The sequence below is a fragment of the Sander vitreus genome, chromosome 7 (genome assembly GCF_031162955.1).
Source record: "Sander vitreus isolate 19-12246 chromosome 7, sanVit1, whole genome shotgun sequence".
NCBI lineage: Eukaryota > Metazoa > Chordata > Actinopteri > Perciformes > Percidae > Sander > Sander vitreus.
In genome coordinates, this window is record NC_135861.1 from 9,887,798 (window position 1) to 9,912,560 (window position 24,763).

The 24,763-nt window shown below is 42.0% G+C and overlaps 1 protein-coding gene across 5 annotated transcripts in view; it reads right to left on the bottom strand.

Annotated features, from left to right (window-relative positions):
• The window catches only part of nphp4 (nephronophthisis 4), a 178,263-nt gene that overhangs the window by 77,829 nt on the left and 75,671 nt on the right, over positions 1-24,763 (bottom strand). For 4 of the 5 annotated variants that reach the window (XM_078254514.1, XM_078254512.1, XM_078254510.1 and 1 more), the window contains exons 10-12: positions 9,067-9,285; positions 8,408-8,540; positions 464-516 (exon numbers count right to left, since the gene is read on the bottom strand). In XM_078254514.1, coding sequence (XP_078110640.1) covers positions 464-516; positions 8,408-8,540; positions 9,067-9,285 — 405 coding nt within the window. The remainder of the gene's footprint in view (positions 1-463; positions 517-8,407; positions 8,541-9,066; positions 9,286-24,763) is intronic. The other variant, XM_078254511.1, reaches the window with a different exon arrangement.

The following is a 24,763-nucleotide window of genomic DNA, read 5'->3' on the forward strand; positions in this document are numbered from 1 at the left end:
CAGAGCAATTGAAAATACATTTCTCTCCAACCCACGGTGCAATAACGACATGTACAAGTATAATATAAAAGATAAGAAATATTTACAAATGAAGATAAAAAATATAAGTCATATGTATAAATAAGATAAAGAAAGATAAGTAATATATACAATACAGTAATACATTCTAAATAGTGCAAATAAAAAAAAAAACATACAGAAAACTAAAGATGAAGATATTTGAAATGTGCAACATGAAGGGTTGAGGGTGAAGAGTTTCTGAGAGTCTTCTTTTATATAAAGAAAGAGAGAAATTAGTACAAAAGCAGCTATAAAGTAAAATGCTTGCGGTGTACACTTGCTTTTAGTTAAACAGGGAACTTCAGACAAAGCCTTTTTTCAAAATTCTTGTCATAACACTAGCTGTTTTAGCACTTAGGGTTTAGTCACTAGTTTAAGTTGAGTAGGTGATAAGCTGTCTTACCCCGGGGCCTTGAGGAGATTCTGGAGGAGAAGCTGGTGGAATGGATTTTTGACCTGAAAAACAAGAGCAAAACAAAAGAAGATTAAAAACAAAACAAATAAAAAAATGATTCACCTTGTAAAGTGTAAATTAACATTAAGGGCCCTATCTTGCACCCGCACAAAGCCCGACGCAAGTCCCTTTGCTAGTTTAAGACTGATGCAGTTGTCAATTTCCTGTCCAGCGCCCATGTAGTTTAAATAGCAAATTTACCTGCGCCCGTCTGTGCATTATTGCGTACTGCTATCTTGAGGCAGCGGAAAGTGATCGCGCCATTGACCAACAAAAACCTGCTCTAAAGTCAATAACGCAGCATTTCATTATTTTAACAGCGCATTAGTAAAATGGGGACATTCTAAAACGCTTAATGTGAAAAAGCTTAACGTGGTTTAATGTACCTAAACAACGATCAATCATCACCAAAATGATCCCTCATATTGCTCCTCATAACCACGGAAAACTGTCAAAATATCTAACCTAAAGTCCTATTTTTAAGGACGTTATCTGACATTAAGTGTTTCAGCTGCAGGGCAGCGGAGCGGCTGGGGGTTGACTCTCCATGGTTCTCATATGCCTTATAAGTCCTAATGTGAAAAGCTTAACATGGTTTAATATACCTAAACAGCGATCAATTATCACCAAAATTCTCTCTCATATTGCTCCTCATAACCACTGAAAACTGTCAAAAAATCTAACCCAAAGTCACCGTGGTAAAGTTGGTTTTATATTGGACATTGGATATTCGACACATTCAAAAAATCTATTATGCGGCTTGCCATTTTGACCTATTCATGTCAAAATACTTCTGATGAACTCAACTAACCCCCCTACACATAACACAAAGCTTCTTTTTCCAAAAAAAAGATCCTTTGATTTTTAAAATATTTTTTAATATTAAGAAATGCTATAAATCTATTTTGCGGCCTGACCTTTTGACCTATTCATGTCAAACCACTTTTGGTGAACTCAGCTAACTCCCCTATACATTGCACAAAGCTTCTTTTCTCAAAAAACCCATCCTTTAATTTTATAGAATTTTTATTAGACAAAAATTGCGCAAATTATGCACAAACTAATTTGTGTAGGTAACTATGAAAACACCAACTTTGACATATTTCAACCAAAATAAATGCTACCAACACAAAAGGGTTGCCATGACCCTTAGGGGGTCCCCCAAACATTTTCTGAAGATCGGCCATTAAGGGGCGCTGTAGCCAACGTAGACCATTTTCGGCCCTTCTACTCAATCAATGTTAATGGGATATTTGCAACGGCAACGTACCACAGACCTTCCGGCTCACACATGTCGATATTTACTGACGTTTGCCTCATCACGTTACGCTTTGGGTCCCACTTCGCACGCTCCCCGGGTCGTCGGAGGCTACTCATGACCCTGTCAAATCCTGATACCATCCCCCGTGACACCTCCCAACAGCTCCAGCTACAGTGCATCACCTCCACCTCCCCCACCTTAAAGGTCCCCCCCTACACCTCCCCACCCACCTCAGTGACGACTCTCTCCATCAATGAGGAAGACGTCAACAGACTGTTCAGGAGACAGAACCCCAGGAAAGCTGCTGGACCGGATGCTGTCTCCCCATCCAGCTTGAAGCACTGCGCTGACCAGCTGTCTCCAGTGTTCACAGACATTTTCAACACCTCACTGGAGACATGCCACGTGTCAGCCTGCTTCAAGTCCTCAACAATCATCCCTGTTCCCAAGAAGCCAAGGACCACAGGACTTAATGACTTCAGACCTGTCGCCCTGACCTCTGTGGTTATGAAGTCCTTTGAGCGCCTTGTGCTTTCTCACCTCAAAGCCATCACTGACCTCCTCCTGGACCCCCTGCAGTTTGCCTACAGAGCCAATAGGTCTGTAGACGATGCAGTCAACCTGGCCCTCCACTACATCCTCCGGCACCTGGACTCCGCAGGAACCTACGCCAGGATCCTGTTTGTGGACTTCAGCTCTGCCTTTAACACCATCATCCCGGCTCTGCTTCAGGAGAAACTCTCCCAGCTTGGTGTGCCTGACTCCACCTGCAGGTGGATCACTGACTTCCTGTCTGACAGGAAGCAGCATGTGAAGCTGGGGAAAGACATCTCCGACTCACAGACCATCAGCACCGGATCCCCTCAGGGCTGTGTTCTTTCCCCCCTGCTCTTCTCCCTGTACACCAACAGCTGCACTTCCAGTCACCAGTCTGTCAAGCTTCTGAAGTTCGCGGATGACACCTCCCTCATCGGACTCATCTCTGATGGTGACGAGTCCGCCTACAGGTGGGAGGCTGACCACCTGGTGAAGTGGTGCAAGCAAAACAATCTAGAGCTCAATGCTCTAAAGACAGTGGAGATGGTTGTGGACTTCAGGAAGAATTCAGCCCCACCTGCCCCCATCACCCTCTGTGCTTTCCGCTTCCTGGGAACTATCATCTCCCAGGACCTCAAGTGGGAGCTGAACATCAGCTCCCTCGTCAAGAAAGCACAACAGAGAAGAAGAAATTCAACCTGCCAAAGACAATGATGGTACACTTCTACACAGCCATCATTGAGTCCATCCTCACATCCTCCATCATCATCTGGTACGCTGCTAGCACAGCCAAGGACAAGGGCAGACTGCAGCGTGTCATTCGGTCATCTGAGAAGGTGATTGGCTGCAATCTGCCGCCACTCCAGGACCTTTACGCCACCAGGACTCTGAAGCGTGCTGAAAAGATTGTGGCTGACCCCTCCCACCCCGGCAACAAACTCTTTGAGACACTCCCCTCTGGCAGGAGGCTGAGGTCCATCAGGACCAAAACCTCACGTCACATGGACAGTTTTTTCCCCTCTGCCACTAGCCTTATTAACAAGGCCCGGAAACCACCCTGACTCTCTCCACACCCCACCTCTGGCTCTACATGCCACTGCACTTAATCTGCTCTTTTTATCTTAATTCTTACGCTCTTATTTTTAATACATTCTGTGTGTATACTTATATTGTTTGTTCTGTTTAACCTGTTTGTTGAACTTATTTTAGAGAATGTGTGACATGCACCTACAACACCAAAACAAATTCCTTGTATGTGTAAAAAACGTACTTGGCAATAAAGCTTTTCTAATTCTGATTCTGTCATAACTGCTTGCAGTTCTAGTTATTGTTTTTCACACAGTGTACATTGAAACAATTCTTCTGGAACATGTACCATTCCGGTTGCTGGAGTGCAGAGATCTTGGAACCATCTTCTGCATGAGTCAAATTGGGTCTACAAAGATAAAATAAAATAATAAAAATAATAAAAAAATATTTAAAAAAATCAAAGGATAGTTTTTTGAGAAAAGAAGCTTTGTGCAATGTATAGGGGAGTTAGCTGAGTTCACCAAAAGTGGTTTGACATGAATAGGTCAAAAGGTCAGACCGCATAATAGATTTATAGCATTTTTTAATATTACAAAATATTTTAAAAATCAAAGAATCTTTTTTTTGAAAAAAGAAGCTTTGTGTTATGTGTAGGGGGATTAGCTGAGTTCATCAGAAGTATTTTGACATGAATAGGTCAAAATGGCAAGCCGCATAACAGATTTTTTGAATGTGTCGAATAGCCAATGTCCAATATAAAACCAACTTTACCACGGTGACTTTGGGTTAGATTTTTTGACAGTTTTCAGTGGTTATGAGGAGCAATATGAGAGAGAATTTTGGTGATAATTGATCGCTGTTTAGGTACATTAAACCATGTTAAGCTTTTTCACGTTAGGCTTTTCCCCCTTCATGGAGCAGAAACGCTTAATGTCAGCTAACGTCCATAATAAAAGGACTTTGGGTTAGAATTTTTGACAGTGTTCAGTGCTTATGAGGAGCAATATGAGAGAGAATTTTGGTGATGATTGATCGTTGTTTAGGTACATTAAACCACGTTAAGCTTTTTCACATTAGGACTTATAAAGCATATGAGAACCGTGGAGAGTCAACCCCCAGCCGCTCTGCTGCCCTGCAGCAGAAATGCTTAATGTCAGATAACATCCTTAAAAATAGGACTTTGGGTTTAATATTTTGACAGTTTTCAGTGGTTATGAGGAGCAATATGAGAGATAATTTTGGTGATGATTGATCGTTGTTTAGGTACATTAAACCACGTTAAGCTTTTTCCCTACAATAGGCTCTAATGAAACAGAAAACGTTAATGTGAGATAACTTCTATAATCGTTGGATTTCGGTTTAGTTTTTTTGACAAGCTTAAGTGTTCATGACAAGATATGGCCATGAGAAATTTGTTGATGATTGATCGTTGTTTAGGTACATTAAACCACGTTAAGCTTTTTCACGTTAAGCGTTTTAGAATGTCCCATAAAATGCGCCTGGGCTTGTGCACAGCACATGCACAATAGGGGCTTTCCGACCGGAGGGATTTTTGCAGTTCTTAGAACTAAACGTTCCTAGAACACTTTTTTCGTCGTGTTCCGTACTTTTTTTTTACGTTTTAGGCGAGAAATTAACTGTTTAGATTTTGAATATAGGCAGTCTTGCGAAAATTGATGCCGAATTGACAATTTGCTTCCAAGTTTTCGGTTCGTTTGTTTAAATATCACAACACATGTCCATCATAAGATTAACGGGAACCTGTGGTTAACTGTCTTTTCGGAGTTAAACTCCACAAGCGTGTCCTGCGGCTCGCCGGCCGTCACACACACACACACACACACACACACACACACACACACACACACACACACACGTCCACAGCGCAGCAGGCAGAGGCGGGGTCTGTTCCGAGTATAATAAAGCCCCGTCTGTGTTGAGCAGAACATTACGTGAATTACTACGAGAATGGACAGAATGCAGAACTCGGAAAAGTGGACTGATGCGGAGGTGCAGGCACTGCTGGCCATGTACGGCCTCCTCCTTGCTGCTTTGTTGTTGTCGTTGTTGTATGTGGCGCTAAGGTCTAGTGACGATGCTATGAAGACCGTTGCCGTGCTTGCGTCACTCCCTTACCCCTCCTACCAGTCCCTATGGCCACTTGGCCAGTGGGAATGCAAATGGAAAAAAGGATTTTGGGGGAAGAGTAGTTCTTAGAACTGCTTAGATGTGTACTTTTCCTCTAAAAAGTACAAGTACTATCCGGTCGGAAAGCACCTAATATGTTTGTTACACACACATAGTGTTACGCAGCAGACATACGCATACACACAAACATGCAAAAGATTAAAAATTAAAATATTACGGTGTAAATCCGCCATCATAATAGCAATGCGACAAGGTACAAACGCGCCTGGCTATGATTAATTAGGACACTAAATACAACCTTTTTGAGCCGTTAAACTAGCAAAAGTAGATCGTTAAAATAGGTGCCTAAGTATTAACTTAGTGTAACATTTATCCCGTTTCTTGTTAATGTCTTCATCTGCATATCACTTGTGCATCATATGTGCACCTCCAGTTCAATCTTTAACAAGCTTCATTAACAACATTGTAATGTCTTACCCATGCTCTGCGTCACTGGCAGCACTGTTAATTGTATAGTGTGGTTAGACATTTAGTGGAATATCAGCTTGTGAGAGGGAATGGAAGTTGTTGATTGGTTTTGCACTCAGGTGGCATCCTGAGGTATGAAGAATATACTGTGATAATGTGTACTGCATTACTTCCGCAAAGTAAATAATTCTCCACTGAACAATGGGATACCAAAACTACTTACAATCAGTAACACATCTCTCTATTTCACACAGATTAGGAGGCAGAGTTAGATTTAGATGTCACACTGCGTTTAAAGTCCAACAATGCTTCCTGAGGTTTTTAGTTGGTAGCCATGGTAATACTGAAATGAAAGGCTTTCCAACATCTCTTTGTCCTCCTCTCCCACTCGTTCTCGCTCTCTGTGCTGGGCTTGACTGGCCTTTTGGAAATTGCTTCAGTTGCCCGGGGTGTCTTACTGTAGCTCCCATCTGTTCAGACTACATGCACACAGAGTGGACATAGAGCAGAACTGGCTGGCTCTCCATCACAAATGTGCTCTGGCATCCCCACGACAGCCATTTTATTTTGAGGGCTTTCCATTTCCTCACTGTTTTACATCTCGAGCCGGCGGAAGAATGTGTTTCACCTCATTAGCTGGACTAACATGCAGTTGGCCGTTTATTCATGATCAATGAGAGGCCTTCTTGACAGCTGAGCAAACCAGCAGATGTACAAGTCGGACACAAGCACCTTTACGTGCACACAACACAGAGGATTGAGGAAGATTGAAATATGTAAAGATTGGATCATTAAAATTCAATTCAACAATGCATCTGTGTTTAAACCGCAAGATTACCTCCATATGTTACCCCTCTCAGTTTATCATTAGGAGCAGCGAGTGACGTGTGATGGTCATTTAAAAAAACATGGTAAATTATAGATAAATGCCAAATTCCCACCCTCCTGTCATTGTCTATGATGAATAATTTAGGTTTCCAACCCTAACTCCTAACCTTAAACTTTCCTTGTCTGCTTTTTCTGTACCGATGTACTATCTCTCCTGTCCTTTCAGATCCTCCAGATGATTCCAGAATGTTACCCTAACCCCATTGAATTTTGAACTCCTGCTCTCTAGCCTGATCCTGCATTAGATACGTTTGCACCATCTCCCCTGCCTGCCTGGATTTGACTTTTGTGACCTCCAGGAAACTTTTTATCTTACCGGCCTGGTCTCGGAGACCTGTTTTTGGGTTCAAATCAAAGAATGACAGATATTCATGATATCATTCTCCTCCAAACACTAGCCCAAATCATTCTGGATTCTTGGACGATCCTCTAAGGACACTTGAACACTGATTAAATTGTCATTAATAGACTTTGCCAAAAGCCTTCTCCACACGCCCATTAAGTAGGCCCTGATCAACGCTATTCTTCTCTCCCAAGATAAGTTAACAGCATCATTAGTGGGACAATCATCGAGTATACGACTGGGGTCCACTCAAGTTCTTTCTGCTGTCATTGGGATTGAGTGCCGTGTGTAGTGTTTACTACACTTTTAATTAATTCACTGACAGGCACAGAGCAAACCAGTGGTTTGGGTTTCAGTAAGAGATGCAGACAGTGGCACATCATTCATCTTTGGCTGTGAGTGGGATGGAATATTTATCAAAACTTTGTTTCAGTGGGAGGCATCTTTAAAGCTTGGGGTTCAGGAGCTATTTATGGAAGGATATCATGGAATGGTCATGCTTAATTAGGAGAGACGGGAAAAAGAAAGAAAATGGAAGGGGTTACTAAAAAAAAAAAAAAATTGCACAAATACTACATAAAAAAAATAAAAATACCACAATTATCAGTATCAGTATTTTATAATATCAGTACATTTAAAAGCACAATTCAGTCAGTATCTATAATGGTATAAGAGTAAAAATACTGGATGTGTTTGTTGTTGTCTATGTTCCGGCCAAAGTTCCCATCTGAGAGCAGACATTAGCATGAAGACACAACAGTAAGTCTTGTTCAAGATCAAGAGGCCCTAATGGACTGCCAGAGTCTTCTCCTGGCACTTTGAGTTTATCCCTTTATTCCCCTCAGACCCCAATCATGAAGTGTGCTAATCATGCAGAGAGCAGGTGGTGCAATTGAGATAACACTGCAGAGGTGGGGGCTGCATCATATACAGAGGACAGGCTAGCTTGGTGCTGATTGCTTAGAACTTTGGCTGATTACACCTGGGTGTTGCTGCACACTTGAGGTGTGCCCACAAAACAATTTGCAGAAACAGACCACACACTTTCTGGTCCAATAAACAAGAAAGTGAAACCCAAATGTCGGCCCTTTTTAAGCAGTAAAGACCCTGTCACCTCCTTCTTGGAGGGGAACTCTTCATATAAGCTCACTCCTATTCCTTTCCAAGTAATTAATTGATGTGCTTAAAAAGCCATTATGGATAACATGATGATATTTACCCTGTGAAGGTGATGAAGGTGATCTTCTCTGACGTGGCACATCCTCCTGCTTTGTCCTCAGAGATGCCTTTGGGCTAGATGCCTTCCTTTCCAGACTGGATGACAGCCGAAATGTTATGGTATCCCTCGCCTCCTTGAGAGGAAAAGGTTTCACACATTTCAGTAACAGAAAACACTGTTGGAGATTTAACAGTTCAGATTATGTAGAGAAGGACAAAACTGGAATGAATGACATATAGCTGACAGAAGAAGGAGATATGTGGCGGTGACGTGTACTTATTTTCAAATGTCTGAGCTGTGTGAAAATTCACAGCTTAGGTGCGAAAAGTACCCTTTGCACCCTTTAAAAAGTTTGATACTGTCACTAAAAAGATGTAATTTGCAGACAATTATTTGTCTACAACTGTGATGTTTTACAGTGCCGAGCATTAAAGGATGATGTAATCTGACCTTGTACTGTATGAGAGTGGTCTTAATGCACCACATGATGCCCAAAAAACTATTTAGATAATGTAAACATTTTTTGTCATCAGGGAAACATTTTACACATTTTTACACATTCAGCAAGTGCTGAAAACAGCACCGTGTCTTAACACTTTCAATGCATCCTTTACATTTTGTTCCTTCGACAAAGACATGCCTCTGTGCTATAGTGTTACCTGAGCGGTGCCTGGAGCTGAGAGTGGCGCAGGGCTCTGAGTTTTGGCAGACATTTCTGTGCTGTAGACCATGACTCCGTGAGGGTTTGGCTTTGCACCTCCTTGCAGAACAAGCTGTATCTCTTCCCCCTTCCAGTCAGCCAGCTCCTGGAATGGGCACCAAATCCCCCAACGAAGGCACTGCAAGAAGGCCGCTCGGGATGTGGAGGTGGCAGACAGCTGTGTGATGGAAAAAGACACAAGATTAGAGGACATTAAGACACTGACATCAGTATTGTTTTCATAATGGAAACAACCTTGATTAACCTTTTCATAACTGCACAGAGAAAGAACTGGATTTCCCCCCCAGACAGTGATCGTTCAATCACAGCAACTGTTACTAGGCACCGCAGGTCTGTCAAGCTTTGGATTCCTCCATATTTATTCATTGCCTTTCCAAAACTATGAATACAAGAGCAAGGAATGGATGAAAGCAGTGTTACATAATCCACAAATGTTAGCATGGTTAACTAGTAACCTACAGTGTTAACCCAGCTTCACTTCCAAGACCAAGCTTTAGCATGTCGTTAGCTACTGTAATTTCATTGTTTAAAAAAATCCCTGTTGGAGATTAAAACATGGGCTGCATGGGAGCCAGTGTAACACTGGTCTCAGATGGTGCTAACCACTATACCAGAGTTTAGAGGGATCTTAAAGGCTCTGTCTGTTTGTCTGTCTGTCTACCACTGTGTATACACACATTGTTACACATTTATGTACTGGTAACAACAACAAGGCCCAGGGAAAGGAAAGGTTGCAGCTGATCCAAGATGAGGTCCGAGCTGGGGTGGAAGAAGCCCGCTGCAGTAGGATGCGGCAGCAGGGGGCATGGACCCGATGGGAGCAGGCAGAAGACCGGAAGATATCGTGGACAGAATTGTGGAAGTCTGAGCCACACCGGATAAAATTCCTGGTTCAGTCTGTCTATGACGTCCTCCCCAGTCCATCCAACCTCTTACGCTGGGGCCTGGCAGACACACCACTGCGCCCACTCTGCCAGAGAGGAGGTTCATTGGAGCACATCTTGAGCTGTTGCCCAAGAGCACTGGGAGATGGGCGCTACCGTTGGTGCCACGTCCAAGTGCTGAGGGTCACTGCAGATGTCATCAGCACTGGGATCGCTTGCAGTAGAAACCAGCAACCAGTAAGACAGAACATCGCCTTTGTTAAAGCTGGGGAGAAGCAACACCAGGGCCTGAATCAATCAGGGGGGCTGCCCGCAACAGCACGGGACTGGCAGCTGAAGGTCGACCTATGGAGACAGCTCAAATTCCCAGAAAAGCAAGTGACCATGCTCAGGCCAGACATTGTCCTGGTGTCAGAAACAACAAGGCAAGTGGTCCAGCTGGAGTTGACTGTTCCCTGGGAAGACCGGATGGAGGAGGCTTTCGATGAGGAAGAGGGCCAAGTACGAGGAGCTGGCAGGCGAATGTCGAAGCAGGGGGTGGAGGACCCGGTGCAATCCCATCAAGGTCGGGTGCAGAGGATTCGTCGGCCAGTCACTCATCAGGGCCCTCAAGATGCTTGGAGTGAAGGGACTGCACATCAGGAAAGCCGTCAAGAACATCAAGATGGCTGTGGATCAAGCGGGGCGATCCGTGGATCATACAAGCTACTCAGACACAAGCCAGGGCCTGATCAACCCTGGCTGGGTCGCCTGGGCGAGGGTGTATGATGCTATGAGACCCGAAACACCCAGTGAACCCAGGATACATCACTGATGATGTGTCTGAGTTGCACCAGAGGTGTATGTTAAAAACTGTAAGTAATTAAAATATTCTCATACTTGCATGCAGTGTGCCACATTAAAATACCCAAGTTCAACCCACAGAGCAGCGGCAATACAGTAGCTCTGATTGAAGAGCTGACGTGTTTTTTTGTTTTGTTTTTGTTTTTTCAAAATGTGTTTATTAAGTTAAACCACTTGAGATGTATCATCTCGTTTTCGAGGTGGCCATGTGTTGGGTCAGTGGCATGCTCCAGGTTGACCAGAAACTCTAAAAAATTTGAATTTGTGAATTTAGTTTGAAACATAAAGAATAATATGGATAATGGGTTTGAGAAGTTACTATGGATGTTTTGACATCTATTTTTTCAGTGACTCTTGGTCTTTAGTGGAATTTATTGTCAGTGTTTAGTGCCACCTTTCACGCCTACAAAGAGTGAGTTTCTACGGTGGCCGACAGGGGCAAACGCCCTGCAACTTAAGAAAACACACCCAAATAGACAAAACACAAGCAAATTAAGAAAACAACTTCATTAATTTGACAACACATGTGCAGCATTCAGCAAACACGCTGCAAATACACACAACACAACCAAATACATAAACGTGCTGCAAATATGAAACGATGCAAAAAGAAAAGCACACAAACCCAGAAAACAAATGCAACAAAAAGACGCAGCATCCAGATTACACAACGGAAGTTCTCCAGACCTCTAGAGGGAGCAGCTAGTGGAACAGCTTGATTTTCGACCCCACGGGGAGAGAGAGAGAGAGAGAGAGAGAGAGAGAGAGAGAGCAACTGCATAGACTGTAAATATTAAGTCTATGTTTGAGATATGTTTTCTCTCGTTCTTAATTTGCTTGTGTTTTGTCTATTTGTGTGTGTTTTCTTAAGTTGCAGGGCGTTTGCCCCTGTCGGCAACCGTAAGTTTCTGATATTCCAAAGATGCAGCCGTTTTTAGTTTCCCTTTACTTTTTCCATACCATCCCCTTCATATGGAAACAGGGTTGGTGCCATGCAGCATCAGGGATTCTGATGACAGTTGCTCGCAGCATGACACAGTAGCAGCCTAATGAAAAACTTCCATTAGACAGTAGATTAGTAGTTAATGCATTTCTAGGATTTAGTCAGACATTTTACAGTCAAGGTTCCAGTGCAAAAAAAAAAAAACTTTTTATTTATTTATTTTTGTTATTAAAGGTCCAATATGTAATATATTTACTGTAATAAATCCAAAAATGACCCCAATCAGATATAGCCATCAGATACCCATCAGATATTAAGGAAACATGCTAAGTTGAAATAATATCTTTTCTTACAACAATACTAATGCCAGTATTTTCTCCTTTTGAAATTTCCGTTCCATGACGGAATTTCTGTTTGTGTTTTGGCCTGTTTGTTGTTATCAACTGCCCAGTTTGACAGCCAGGCCGGGTTGCCAGATATACCTGTAAACACGTAAACCCAGCACGCTACAGTTGTAAGGTTAGTACAGCCATAAAAGGAGCAAACAAACGAACAGGATCAATGGAGACTGATTTTACCCGGAGAAAAAAAAACCGGCATGTTTCTAATAGTTGTGTGACCAGAGACGTAACAAACCCGTCTGGGTAAATATTGGAGAAGTATTTGAAAGATGGAGACAGCTAAGAGCCCAAAAGGACGCAGAGTTGGCTAATTTCCTCCTGAACAGGTAAGCATTAGCTTCAGGCTAATTTATCACAGCTACTAGGGACGGGCATTTTATGTCATTTCAACATTTGTGTAGCTACTCACATTGAATTATATAGCTAGAGTACCCAAGTTGGCTACTCGCAAAAACAATTGAGACACAGCCAGTGAAGTGATCCCGACTGGTCCTGGCTAACGCCGCCATGCTAACTGCTAGCTAACGTTACCGGATGACCAGGCAAGTGGGCCGTGGCTGTTTACAACGTGTAGCCTGTTCAGCGGCTGTAGCCGACAACGGTGAGTTATTTGAAGCCAAGAGAGGGGGGCTGTAAATCGGAAAGAGAGGACCTTGAGTTTGCAGTGTGTTTAGCGATTGTTGCCGTAATTCTAAGCCAATAAAGTGTGTTCAGTCGGGTGGAAAACGACGGCAAGGTAGTGGTATTTTTAGCGGTTCCTATTGTAATTCTAAGCCGAGGAAGTGTGTCTGTCTGGCGTGTGGAGAGGATGGCGAGGTTGTGGGATTTTTAGCAGTTCCTACGGTAATTCTAAGCCGAAAAAGTGTGTCAGTCAGTTGGGTACAGAGCTCCACATGAGCACGGGCTTTAATGACTGTCAATATAGCCAGCATCTAACGTTAGCTACTCCGCTGTAGAGTAATGTCTGGCTATGTGAGACAAGCGTCTAGCAACATTGTTGTGGATGCTCCGGTATCAGCCTGGCAACCAACGTGAACTTCGAGTCTGGGGAGGAGGGGGCTGGGGAGACGACTCTCTCCAGTATTTTGAATTTGTACTGTAGTAACTATTTTAAACACTAGCTGTCAGTATTACATATTGCACCTTTACCTTTTTCATAAAAAACTTTAATAATCAATTACATAAGAACTAAATCAATTAATCATGTGAATAATTTATGAAAATATGTCAAATTTACTATGAAGCTTTGAAACTAATGTACTGCAGTGGGTTGGCATATGACTACCGCTGACAATTCGTTATGGTCAATGCATTAGGGGGCTAAATACTAGGTCACACATCCAGTCTCAGAGCAATCTGTTGTGTATAAACATGATTTACAAGCAGTACCATTGCACCTCTACTCTACTTTACTAGCCAGCCCTGGAAAAGTAAAAAAGCATTTTGTTTTAAATCATTCACAGGGGACTCTGAGGTTTTGCTGAATCGATTAATAAGCTAGTCAGCTTCAGACAATTGTAATCAATCATATATGGGACAGTATAGAATACACAATGAGCCTGCTACTCCACATTGTTGCAAGACAAAATAGAGGAAACAATGGTTCACTCAATGCTTGCATTTCCCCTGAGCACATTTCTTACATGTAATACCATAATCCAATACTATAGGTCATCATTCTTAAGAGGATTGTCTTCATTCTAAATGTCATGCAGTGTCCATAGGGTGTTATTATGGAAAACAGGAACTGCCTGCAGTAGCCTTAAAAGAGATGTTCTTTAAGTGCAGCTTGATGTCAATAATTCAACTTGTTGTATTCAGGTATGGGATGGCAGCAGCGGAAATACTAACAGCCAAGAGGAGAAGAGCCTGTTTCCCCCAAATTCACACCACACTTGAAACTTAAAAATGTGTTACAGCTTTCATTGTCCTCAGAACCACCTTTCCTTTCAGCCGCACAGCTGAACAACTAGGACAGTGGCCAAAAGAAAAGTTAAAAAAAAGCTGAATATCAAAAATTCAATGGACAAAAACAGATTTCCAGGAAGTTCCATAAGGATTACACAAGATGAAAAAGTCATGCTTTTCTTCATTAATTAATTTATTCTATTCCTCCCTGCCACCACAGCTAACTGGACAGTTCATAGTGATATACAGTAGTTCCCCAGCTGTAGTAGTAGTTCCCCAGAGAGGAAAAGTGGAGTGGTGTATGACATCACATGCAAATGTATGGAAGACTGCATTGGCGAAACAGCAAGAACCTTGGACAAGAGACTGAATGAACATCACAGACAGACAACATCAGGTGTCTGTGACCACAAGATCAAAACCAGTAACAGCATCCACTGGGGAGAGGTCAAAGTCTTCAACCACGTGTCAGCTCTTTGCAATATGCTTCTGTGCTCATTCACAGCTGTGAGTTTGGTAAAATCCAGTCATATTCATGCATATTCATGCAGATTCATACAGCGCGGGACAATATAACCTTACACATATCACGGTTTCTGGTCGGAGTATGTAGTATTTTGGGGTTGTTGATTTTTTTAAGATTTAATGTTTTCTCATCAGAATCCTAGTCGCTGCTCTGATTCAATTGAGAGCTCCCTTTAACAGCAGAGTCTTTTCAGAGCAATTTGGTGAAACCAAACAACTTTTGGTGGAAAAATATGTTCCACAAGTCCTCCAAACTAAATGATAAAACAGGTTTCTTGTTATTGCCTTTCAAAATGATCCACAAACCAGCCTTCATTTGATTGTTTTCTGATCTGCCACTGGTATGGTTAAGGTTTGGTAAGGTTTTGGCACAAAATACTAAGTTAGAGGTAGGAAATAAATAAAGTTTGAATAAACAAAAGTTAAAGACATGTCAGCCCCCTGTTTTACAGTGGGCAAATCAGAATATTCGCCCCTTTTTTTTCTAATACGAATGAAATGAACAATTTCTTCAGTTGTCAGCATGGCGTCGGCATTGTCTGCTTGATTTGTGCCACAGCTATAAAGACGATATACATACAGATTAGTTATTCATATACAGAGTATCGTTGGTGCCGGGTACTATCATTGAATGTCTGTTATGTACAAGGAGAACCCTTCAAATCCTAACACACATTTCAAGCAGCATGAGATGCAGATCAATACTCCATTCCTCTCAGAGAGTTGGTTTCAGACTATAATTTTACACCCAAGTATCACAGACATTAACAGCTATTTATTTGAATTGTAACTCTGGAAATATATGGCAGTCATAAAACAGATAGCAGCATAGTGCCCCTTGAAGCATTGCCTGTTTTTCCATCTCATGGGGTTGAATTAAGAAGATGCTTTATATGAAACATTCAATCAAACTAGTCTATTTCCAAAGTGATGATTTTGTACAAATGATCCAACTAGAGAAAGATCATTTTATGGCACAGGGAGTAGCCAGTAAAGATTGTGAGGCAATGTATCTAATGTGTCTCTTTTTCTGTTTTCAAGCACTCTCTGTCTCGAACATGTCTGGGCTCTCAGAGAACATGAGGAAAAGAGCAAAATGAGTGTGGAGCACATGACCCAACCCTCACATCTTGTATTATTCAATGAATATACAGTATTTGGTTCAAGGGATAATTCGGGAGCAGAAATGCCAGCTGAGCTCTGAGAGAATAAGACAGACAAAGGAGCAATCAAGGGCCTTTTCCACAGGGACGCCTACAGCCTAGGAAAGAGCTTTTATCTGTCCGACACTCAATGCTTATCACACACTTTCAGTCTTCCAATCATAGGAAACTGAGAAGACTCTGTTCAAAATTGCACTAAGTAACTGCGATGAGGATAAAAAGGAAGAGAAAAAAAACTGTGAGTCAAACACCCATCGAAACTTAACATGTAACACCACAACTCCATATCTTCCCGTGTGAAGTGAACAACCACGACTGGGATCAAAGAAGTAATAACTTATTAAAGGTCCAAATGGAGGAGCTAAGAAACTGTATGATCACACTGGCAACAATGGCACTAAAACATGCACAGCACAGAATAAGAATTCCCTTTTTCGACACAAAGCAAGCGACTTGAATCACTATCATGATTTCAGTGCAGTGGTTTTAAACAGTGTGATCTACATATGAACTGCATAAAGCGCTGACAGCTTGGGCTGACAAACAATAGAACTGAAGGAGTCTCAAAGAGAATCTTTAGTTGTGGTTTGAGTAAACAAACGGGGATAATAGTTTCATTCAAAGCCTGGCAGGATATTCACCTTATGCCTGTAATCCTCGAACACAACCCCCAATGTTCTGAGGCATACATGAGCTTAAGAACAACAATATGCAGTTTCTTGATCATATGACAGCGGAGATCAGTGTTACATCCACGTGTGAGTGTAGGTGGTTTAATGGAATCGTGGTAAGGAGGACACAGTGCTGCAGGAGGTATGTCGCTGATGTATGCATATGTTGAAGGCCTCCAGTAAGAAGAAATTTGCCGAGAGAGTCAGACATGGAATCATTCTGAGCACCACAGTAAACAGAAAACATTTGAATTAATCACGGAATTTGCCATTTGAATTAAAAGTTGGTTTTTGGAACTGCTTGCTGTGGCACTGGTCATTATGTTGGACAAGGCAGAACGATCAATACGCAAAAGTGTGATTACACTGTTAATTTGAGTGTTAAAGGCTATATTTAAAATAAGAGTCATTAACTTTTACTCGGAAAGCAACCAAGCACTTGTTTCAATGGTGCACTCGGAGAAAAAAATAGAAACAGTAGCCTGAGGCAAAAACAAGCGAGCAGCAAAGTTTTTCATAAAGTTGTGCTGAAAACAATAACAGGCGATGTCACCGCACACATAATTGCTCCAACTGGCAAAGCGTTTTCTAATGGAAGAATCCATCAACCTTGTTTAGAAGTGTAAAATATGTAATGCTGCAGCATTTCAAGACAAATGAAAAAAGTGTCTCTGTTTCAAACATGCTATGGGCTGGAAGAAAAGATCTCATGTCTGTAACCTGGAGCAAGAAAAGTAATCATCAAACTTTTTTTTTTGGGGGGGGGGGGAGAGAGAGAGACCATGGAGAGGGGTAAAAAGGGGAAATTATCAAAAGGTGACAGGCGGCGAGTTTTGTACATCATCACAGCTAAAAAAAAAAATATTTCCTGGCAGACGAGAAGAACTGGAAGCAGAGACCCAACCAGTCCAATTCAGCACCACTTACTGACAGAAAACGGTATAAAATGCCTCTTCTTATACATAAAAGTAAAAACACCACTCATTTTGGAAACAGCTTCCAATTCAGAGCTGCTATTGCTGTTATATTCAAATACATTTAAACAAAAAACAAAAAAACACCAAGTTTGTGATAAGCTGAGATAAAGCAGTTTGCAGGAATATAGTTTTGGAGAGGCAGGACATTCGGCGACTCAGTGCTTTTTAGAGTACAGCAGGAATTAATCCTAAATTAGGGGGATGTGAGCATTGATGGGAGACGAAGTCTGACAGTTATTACTATTACTTCAGTCCGTTGGGCTGTTCAAGTCATTATTTCAGCCAAGACCCTGTGACAGGCACCGGCCCACAGCTCCCACTACTTATGTTTCGCAATGAGATGCCCTGGAGAAAGTGAGGGAACATGCACCGAGATCATTAACTTAAAGAGCACTAAACCACTCACATTTTAATCCATCTGCACAAGTAGTCCAAATGAACTGTGCTCTATTCGGCTCACCAAGGCCAAATAGGGCTTGGGAAGAATTGCGCTCAGTCTCAGATCTAGCCATCATTGACAGCAAAACTTCAAGGATATGAAAGACATGTTAACTGCTCAGGCTAATTTACTGTGAATAAGAACACTTCATATCTGCAGTTGGATGCTTGTCTGTTATAACACCTGAGGTTTTACATAGCTACGATGGTCAAACTGCACACGTTATTAACAAGTCATTTCATTTCTAATTCAAGATTTAGGACTAATTTGATTTTTTTCTGGAACTTTTTTGAAACAAATTGTACTTGAAGAAAATATCAGTTTAGACAAGGACTAAATAGTTGTTGATAATAGAGATTTTTAGCCACCCCAGCAGCATGGTTTAATGGATGTTAATGGCGCTTGATATCTCGACAAATATGAGCTGGATTGCCATGATATCTTGTACAAAGGTTCATGGATCTCAGATGAACCTCATGACTTTCAAATCAATCAATCAATCAATTTTTACTTGTCACTTGAAAAATCGTACAAGGTACATTATAATCCCAATTTGTGCATGATTCATTATAAAGCCGAATGGGGGGCGGGAGAGACCATCATCAGATCCAAATTTGCCCAATACTATTTTTTATTACCAAAAACCTGCAAAATGAATGACATCCTATGATCCTGATCTGTACTAATCATGCTAACACACTAAACTAAGATCCTAAATATGGTCAGCATTACCTGCTAAACAAGTTAATTAGCATTACAACCACTAGCATTTTTACATTTACTTACTTACACCAGCAATCGCAAAGGACCAAAAATTGGACCTCAACATTTATCCACCTAATAATTTACATTCATTTCAATAAACCTTACAGCCTCACAGAGTCATTAGCATGGTCAGACCATTGGAGACTTCTTTGTTTTTTACAGTTTAAAGAATAGACACATTCACCTTCAGACCTACACATTATTAAAGCCTGGTTCGGGAATCAGCATCAGTAGCTTCCTCATTTAAATTAATTATGATGCATTTAACTGGGAGCAGTAATATAAAGTACCTCAATTCAATTAAATTTTATTTATAGTGTCAAATCATAACAGGAATTATCTCAGGACACTTTACAGATAGAATAGGTCTAGACCACACTCTATAATTTACAAGGACCCAACAATTCCAGTGATTCCCCCAAGAGCATGCATGAATGCGTAAGTGCGACAGTGGCAAGGAAAAACTCCCTTTTAGGAAGAAACCTCGGGCAGACCCAGGCTCTTGGTAGGCGGTGTCTGACGGTGCCGGTTGGGAGTATGATGAACAATGGCAATAATAGTAACAATAAAGATATTGTAATAGTTATAATAGTTCATGGTGTCGTAGAGCACAGCAGGGCATAACAGGGCGTGGCAGGGCGTAATAGGGCACAGCAGGGCATCATGATCCAAGATGATGATGCTGGGCGGAAAAAGAACATAAGGAATCCGGGGAATAAGCTCCCCGAAGCTATGTTAGTAACAAGCATTTCTGTGACACGAGTACACACAGATGGAAAGAGAGAGGAGAGAGAAGCTCAGTGTGTCCAATGAGATACCCCGGTAGTCTAGAACTATAACCGCATAACTAAGAGCTGCAGAGAAGGGGAGATAGGGAGGCTGTGTTCCGTGATTGTGGCTACACACCTTCCCCCGCCGGTCTAGGCTAACGCTGCAACTCATTACTCCCTAAGTATATGTAAGCTTTCTATGGGGAGAAGCAGAGATAGGGTGGGGGTGCACCATGACTGTGGCTACACACCCACCCCCGCTGGTCTAGGCAAACACTGCAACTCCTCATACCCTAAATATAGTAAGCTTTCTATGAAGAGAAGCCAAGATAGGGATGCAGTGCGTCATGACTGTGGCTACACACCTTCCCCCGCCGGTCTAGGTGAACGCTGCAACTCCTCACTCCCTAACTATAAGCTCTATCGAAGAGGAGAGTTTTAAGTTTACTCTTAAAGGTGGTGACGGTGTCTGCCTCCCGAACCCAGACTGGGAGCTGGTTCCACAGGAGAGGAGCCTGATAGCTAAATGCTCTGGCTCCCATTCTACTTTTAGAGACTCTAGGAACCACAAGTAACTCTGCATTCTGGGAGCGCAGTGCTCTAGTGGGACAATAAGGTAATATGAGCTCTTCAAGATATGATGGTGCTTAACCATTTAGAGCTTTGTAGGTCAGGAGAAGGATTTTAAATTCAATCCTGGATTTTACAGGAAGCCAATACAGAGAAGCTAATATAGGAGAAATTTGCGCTGCAGCATTCTGGATCAGCTGGAGAGTCCTAAGTGTTTTATTTGAGCATCCTGATAATAGGGAATTACAATAGTCCAGCCTGGAAGTAACAAATACATGGACTAGTTTTTCAGCATAGTTTTGAGACAGGATGTTCCTAATTTTGGCAATGTTACGAAGGTGAAAAAATACTGTTCTAGAGGTTTGTTTTAAGTGGGCGCTAAAGGATATATCCTCATCAAAAATAACTCCTAGATTTCTGACAGTAGTGCTGGAGGCCATGGCAATGCCATCTAGAGTAATTATATCTTGGGATAATGACGTTCGGAGGTGTTTAGGGCCCAGCACAATAACTTCAGTTTTGTTTGAGTTTAACATCAGGAAATTGTAGGTCATCCATGATTTGATATCTCTAATGCATACTTGAAGTTTAGCTAACTGACTGGTTTCTTCTGGCTTGATTGATAAGTATAATTGGGTGTCATCTGCATAACAGTGAAAGTTAACTGAGTGTTTCCTAATAATATTGCCTAGAGGAAGCATATACAAGGAGAAAAGAATTGGTCCAAGCACTGAGCCTTAAGGAACGCCATGGCTAACTTTAGCGTACTTGGAGGATTTATTGTTGATATTGACAAATTCAGATCGATCAGAGAAATATGACTTAAACCAGCTTAGTGTGATTCCTTTAATGCCAACTAAATGTTCCAGTCTCTGTAAAAGGATGGTATGATCAATTGTGTTGAATGCAGCACTAAGATCTAATAAGACAAGTATGGAGACAAGTCCTTTGTCAGCAGCAATTAGAAGGTCGTTAGTAATTTTCCCCAGTGCCGTCTCTGTGCTATGATGCTTTCTAAATCCTGACTGAAAGTCCTCAAATAGACTATTCCTATGTAAAAAGTCACATAACTGATTAGCGACTACTTTCTCAAGGATCTTGGAGAGAAAGGTAAGGTTAGATATAGGTATATAGTTGGCTAAGACCTCAGGATCGAGGGTGGGTTTTTTCAGAAGAAGTTTTATCACAGCTACGTTAAATGACTGCGGTACATAACCTGTTAATAAACACATATTGATCATATCTAGTAATGAAGTGTTAACCACAGATAACGCTTCTTTAAGTAGCCTCGTTGGGATGGGGGTCTAATAGACAGGTAGATGGCTTTGCTGAAGAGACCTTTAGCATTAATTGTTGAAGGTCTATAGGAAAAAAGCAGTCTAAGTATATGTCAGGTCCTGTCGTTCTTTCTAGCACTCCTGCATTCAAAGGTGAACCGCTAGAAGTTAAGGGCAAAAGGTGATGAATTCCATCCCTAATTGTTATAATTTTATCATTAAAGAAACTCATGAAGTCATCACTACTCAGTGCTAGGTGAATAGATGGCTCAGTAGAGCTGTGGCTGTTAGTCAGCCTGGCAACAGTGCTGAAAAGAAACCTTGGGTTGTTCTTATTTTCTTCTATCAATGATGAGTAATAGTCTGATCTGGCATTTCTCAGGGCCTTCCTATAAGTTTTCATACTGTCTTGCCAAACTAAACAAGATTCTTCCAATTTGGAGGAACGCCATTTACTTTCAAGTTTTCGTGAGATTTGTTTTAATTTGCGAGTTTGGGAGTTATACCAAGGTGCTAGTTTAAAGGAGTCTAAAGTCGTCCGTAGGCAGGCCGTAGAACCGTCTACAAAATCCCCTCCTCGGCCTGAGCCTCTAGGCATTTGAGTATTAATATGACTGGGAGGAGTGGCTTAATTTAGACTAACATATTCTTCATGTCCCAGCCATGTTTCAGTAAGACAGAATAGATCAGTTTGATTATCTGATATCAAATCATTTACCAATATTGCTTTAGAAGACAGAGATCTAATATTTAATAGTCCACATTTGATTCTCCTATTCTGTTCTATCGTTGCAGTGGTTGTTTTAATTCCAATTAGGTTGTTAAGTATAGCACCTCGTTGGTTTACGTTTGATTTTACCGATCTCAGTGGGGGGACTGACACCGTAGTTATGGGATTATGAATGAATGGGTGGCTGCTCCAAAGGAAGTACAGAGGAGCGTGTAGCACTGTACCTGTGATTACTGATATTATTGATTCTTACTGAAATGATATAGCTGGTCTGTGGGTTAGCAGAGTTATTTGTAAAGGAGTGAGAGTTTATGGGAGAGTGAGACTGGGAAGTGTGCATGTGCGTGTGTTTACGGGGTGCAAACAGTCAAAGGTCTTGGTCTGCACAGCGTGCCGCAGATTCTCACATAGCATCTGGCTGCCGCGTCTATTGGGATGAATCCCGTCCCTGCTGAACAGGGAGCCACGTTCCCAAAACAGATTAAAATTGTCAATAAAACCTATCTTGTGGATGTTGCATGTATGCTGGAGCCAGGTGTTGAGGATGAGTAGTATGCTGATAGGACATGTCGTTATGTCCACAATGGACCACGATGCGTTTAATAGAGGTCGGGAGTGAGGGTATCAGGTCCACAGCTTTAGCCAGGATGTCTGCAACTTTGGCTCCAGGAAAGCAATGTGTGACAGCATTAAAAAAAATGTATATACCGGGTGATGGAGTCACCAATAATTATTGTGGTTGGGGGGAAGAGCGGACGAGGAGTGGGGGGGCGTGAATGGCCGGTGGCAGGAACAAAACAGCCAGTATCGGTTTCAGATGGACAAGGAAAAGAAGAGGAATATTGCTTACCATTCGGTGGGGGAGATTGTTTTTGAGGAACGTTGTCATTTGGCCGGTTCAGGCAAGGGAGGACATCGGACTGTCTGACTACCGCATCTCTCAGAAGTTTTCGCCGCGAGGCAGTGGTCCTCTCCTGTGACGACAGCTGGTCAGTCGGCTTTGAAGTGGGGCGAGCCTGGGTAACCACATCGGCCGTTACCGGGGGAACATTCGGCTTCGACAGGGCATCGAAGCGACTGGAGAGGCTGAGGGCAGAAGGCGATGGAGCCCTACCCGAGGCTCTCTTTCGGCCGCAAACCACTTTAGTCCAGGATGGCCTGATGGTCAGTGTCGAGCAAGAAGATGGATGTGGGCAGGCGGATGGGTCCCAAAGCGCAGTATTCTGGAAAGCCTCCGAGAGAGTTGTGATTTGGAGCGATTGATTTTGAGCAACGTCCAGGTAGGCTGTTAACAAGGCATCTTTGGTTTTTAAGTCCTCTGAGAGCCGACGAACTTCTTCCCTAAGGTCAGAAATTTCTTTGTTTGCATTTTCAAGCAACGAGGAAATCCTGTGGGGAAATGGGGACTCGCCAGTTGTAGAGGTAGCCATGGAGCTGGCGTTAGCCTGAAGCTAATGTTTACTACTCGTAGAAAATGTGCGGTCCTCCACGCACAGGTACGTAGATTTGCGTAGATGCTGGCTCTTTCTAGAGACTAAAGGCTACCAGGGGGCTAATAAGAAACAAAAAACTAAGCAACTAGTACAACATTTTTCTCGAAATAATACTGTTTTCCTCCATCTGTCTTCTCTCCCTCCACACTTTTACACTGCGTTACCTTCCGGTTCCCAGAGATGATTATCAATCCCTCATCAGCAGATTATGCATTCCCGCTCAGATAAAAAATGTTAATCACTTGAAGATAATGATAATGTGAAAGATGAGAAATCACTTGCTGAAAGTAAATGATATTAGGTGCACATTGTACAGTGACGACCATAAAGGTCTGTCAACATAATATCTTATCCATGCAGTCTCAAATTCATCTTGTGATATTTTCATCTTTACTGCATGAGTACATTGATAAAATATCACATTTCTGTCAGACTTGAAGTATGCAGTGTTTATCTGATATGCACATGCAATCAGACTTGACACTTTGCAAATACAGTAAGAAGCATATATGTACCCTAACATGTTTGGCTCAACCAATTTAACATATTATATAAACAGTATATAAACAGTATTTATATAAAGAAGAGTTACTGTGGGAAGTAATGTGCATTCCTCTACATACATGTATAAAGAAATACATAAATGTGATATCAAAGGCCTAAACTTAATGTGTAATATAAAGGTATATTGCCTTCAGATATGAAAAAAAACCTCTTACTGTAAATCACACAATTTTCCAGGGATAAAGTAGATGTTGGAGGGCAGAAAAGACTGCTGTGTTACCAACAGGCAAATGACACAACACTAATGACTCTGAGCACAGGCAGGAGAGCAAATAAACAAATGTTTTAGTCAAGTGATTTTGTTGAGTCTCTAACACTACAGCATGAGAAAAGGATTACCACCAGGCCTACAAGATGCTGACTGGATTTCAACATTTTTGTCAATGTTTACAATCCAATACCTAGAACCTGTGGAACAGTGGACAGCTAAAACTGCTGCTCTGGCCTCAAATGGTCCCAAAATGACCACTGCTGTTTTAAATGAAAATCATTCAAGTCTGGGCTGAAACTCCTCTGTATTTAAAGCAGGGCCTCAATCTGAGGTGGCCATCGACATGGCAACCATTAGATGTGCAAACATCATCGTCACTGCCTCTCTGACTGCCAGGGCAATGCATCCGTCTGGAGAAGGATAGCACTGCTGGCAGGCACTGACAGGGTAAGATTCACTCTGGGCCTCTCGCATGGGGAGATTGATGAACTTCTCAGTGGG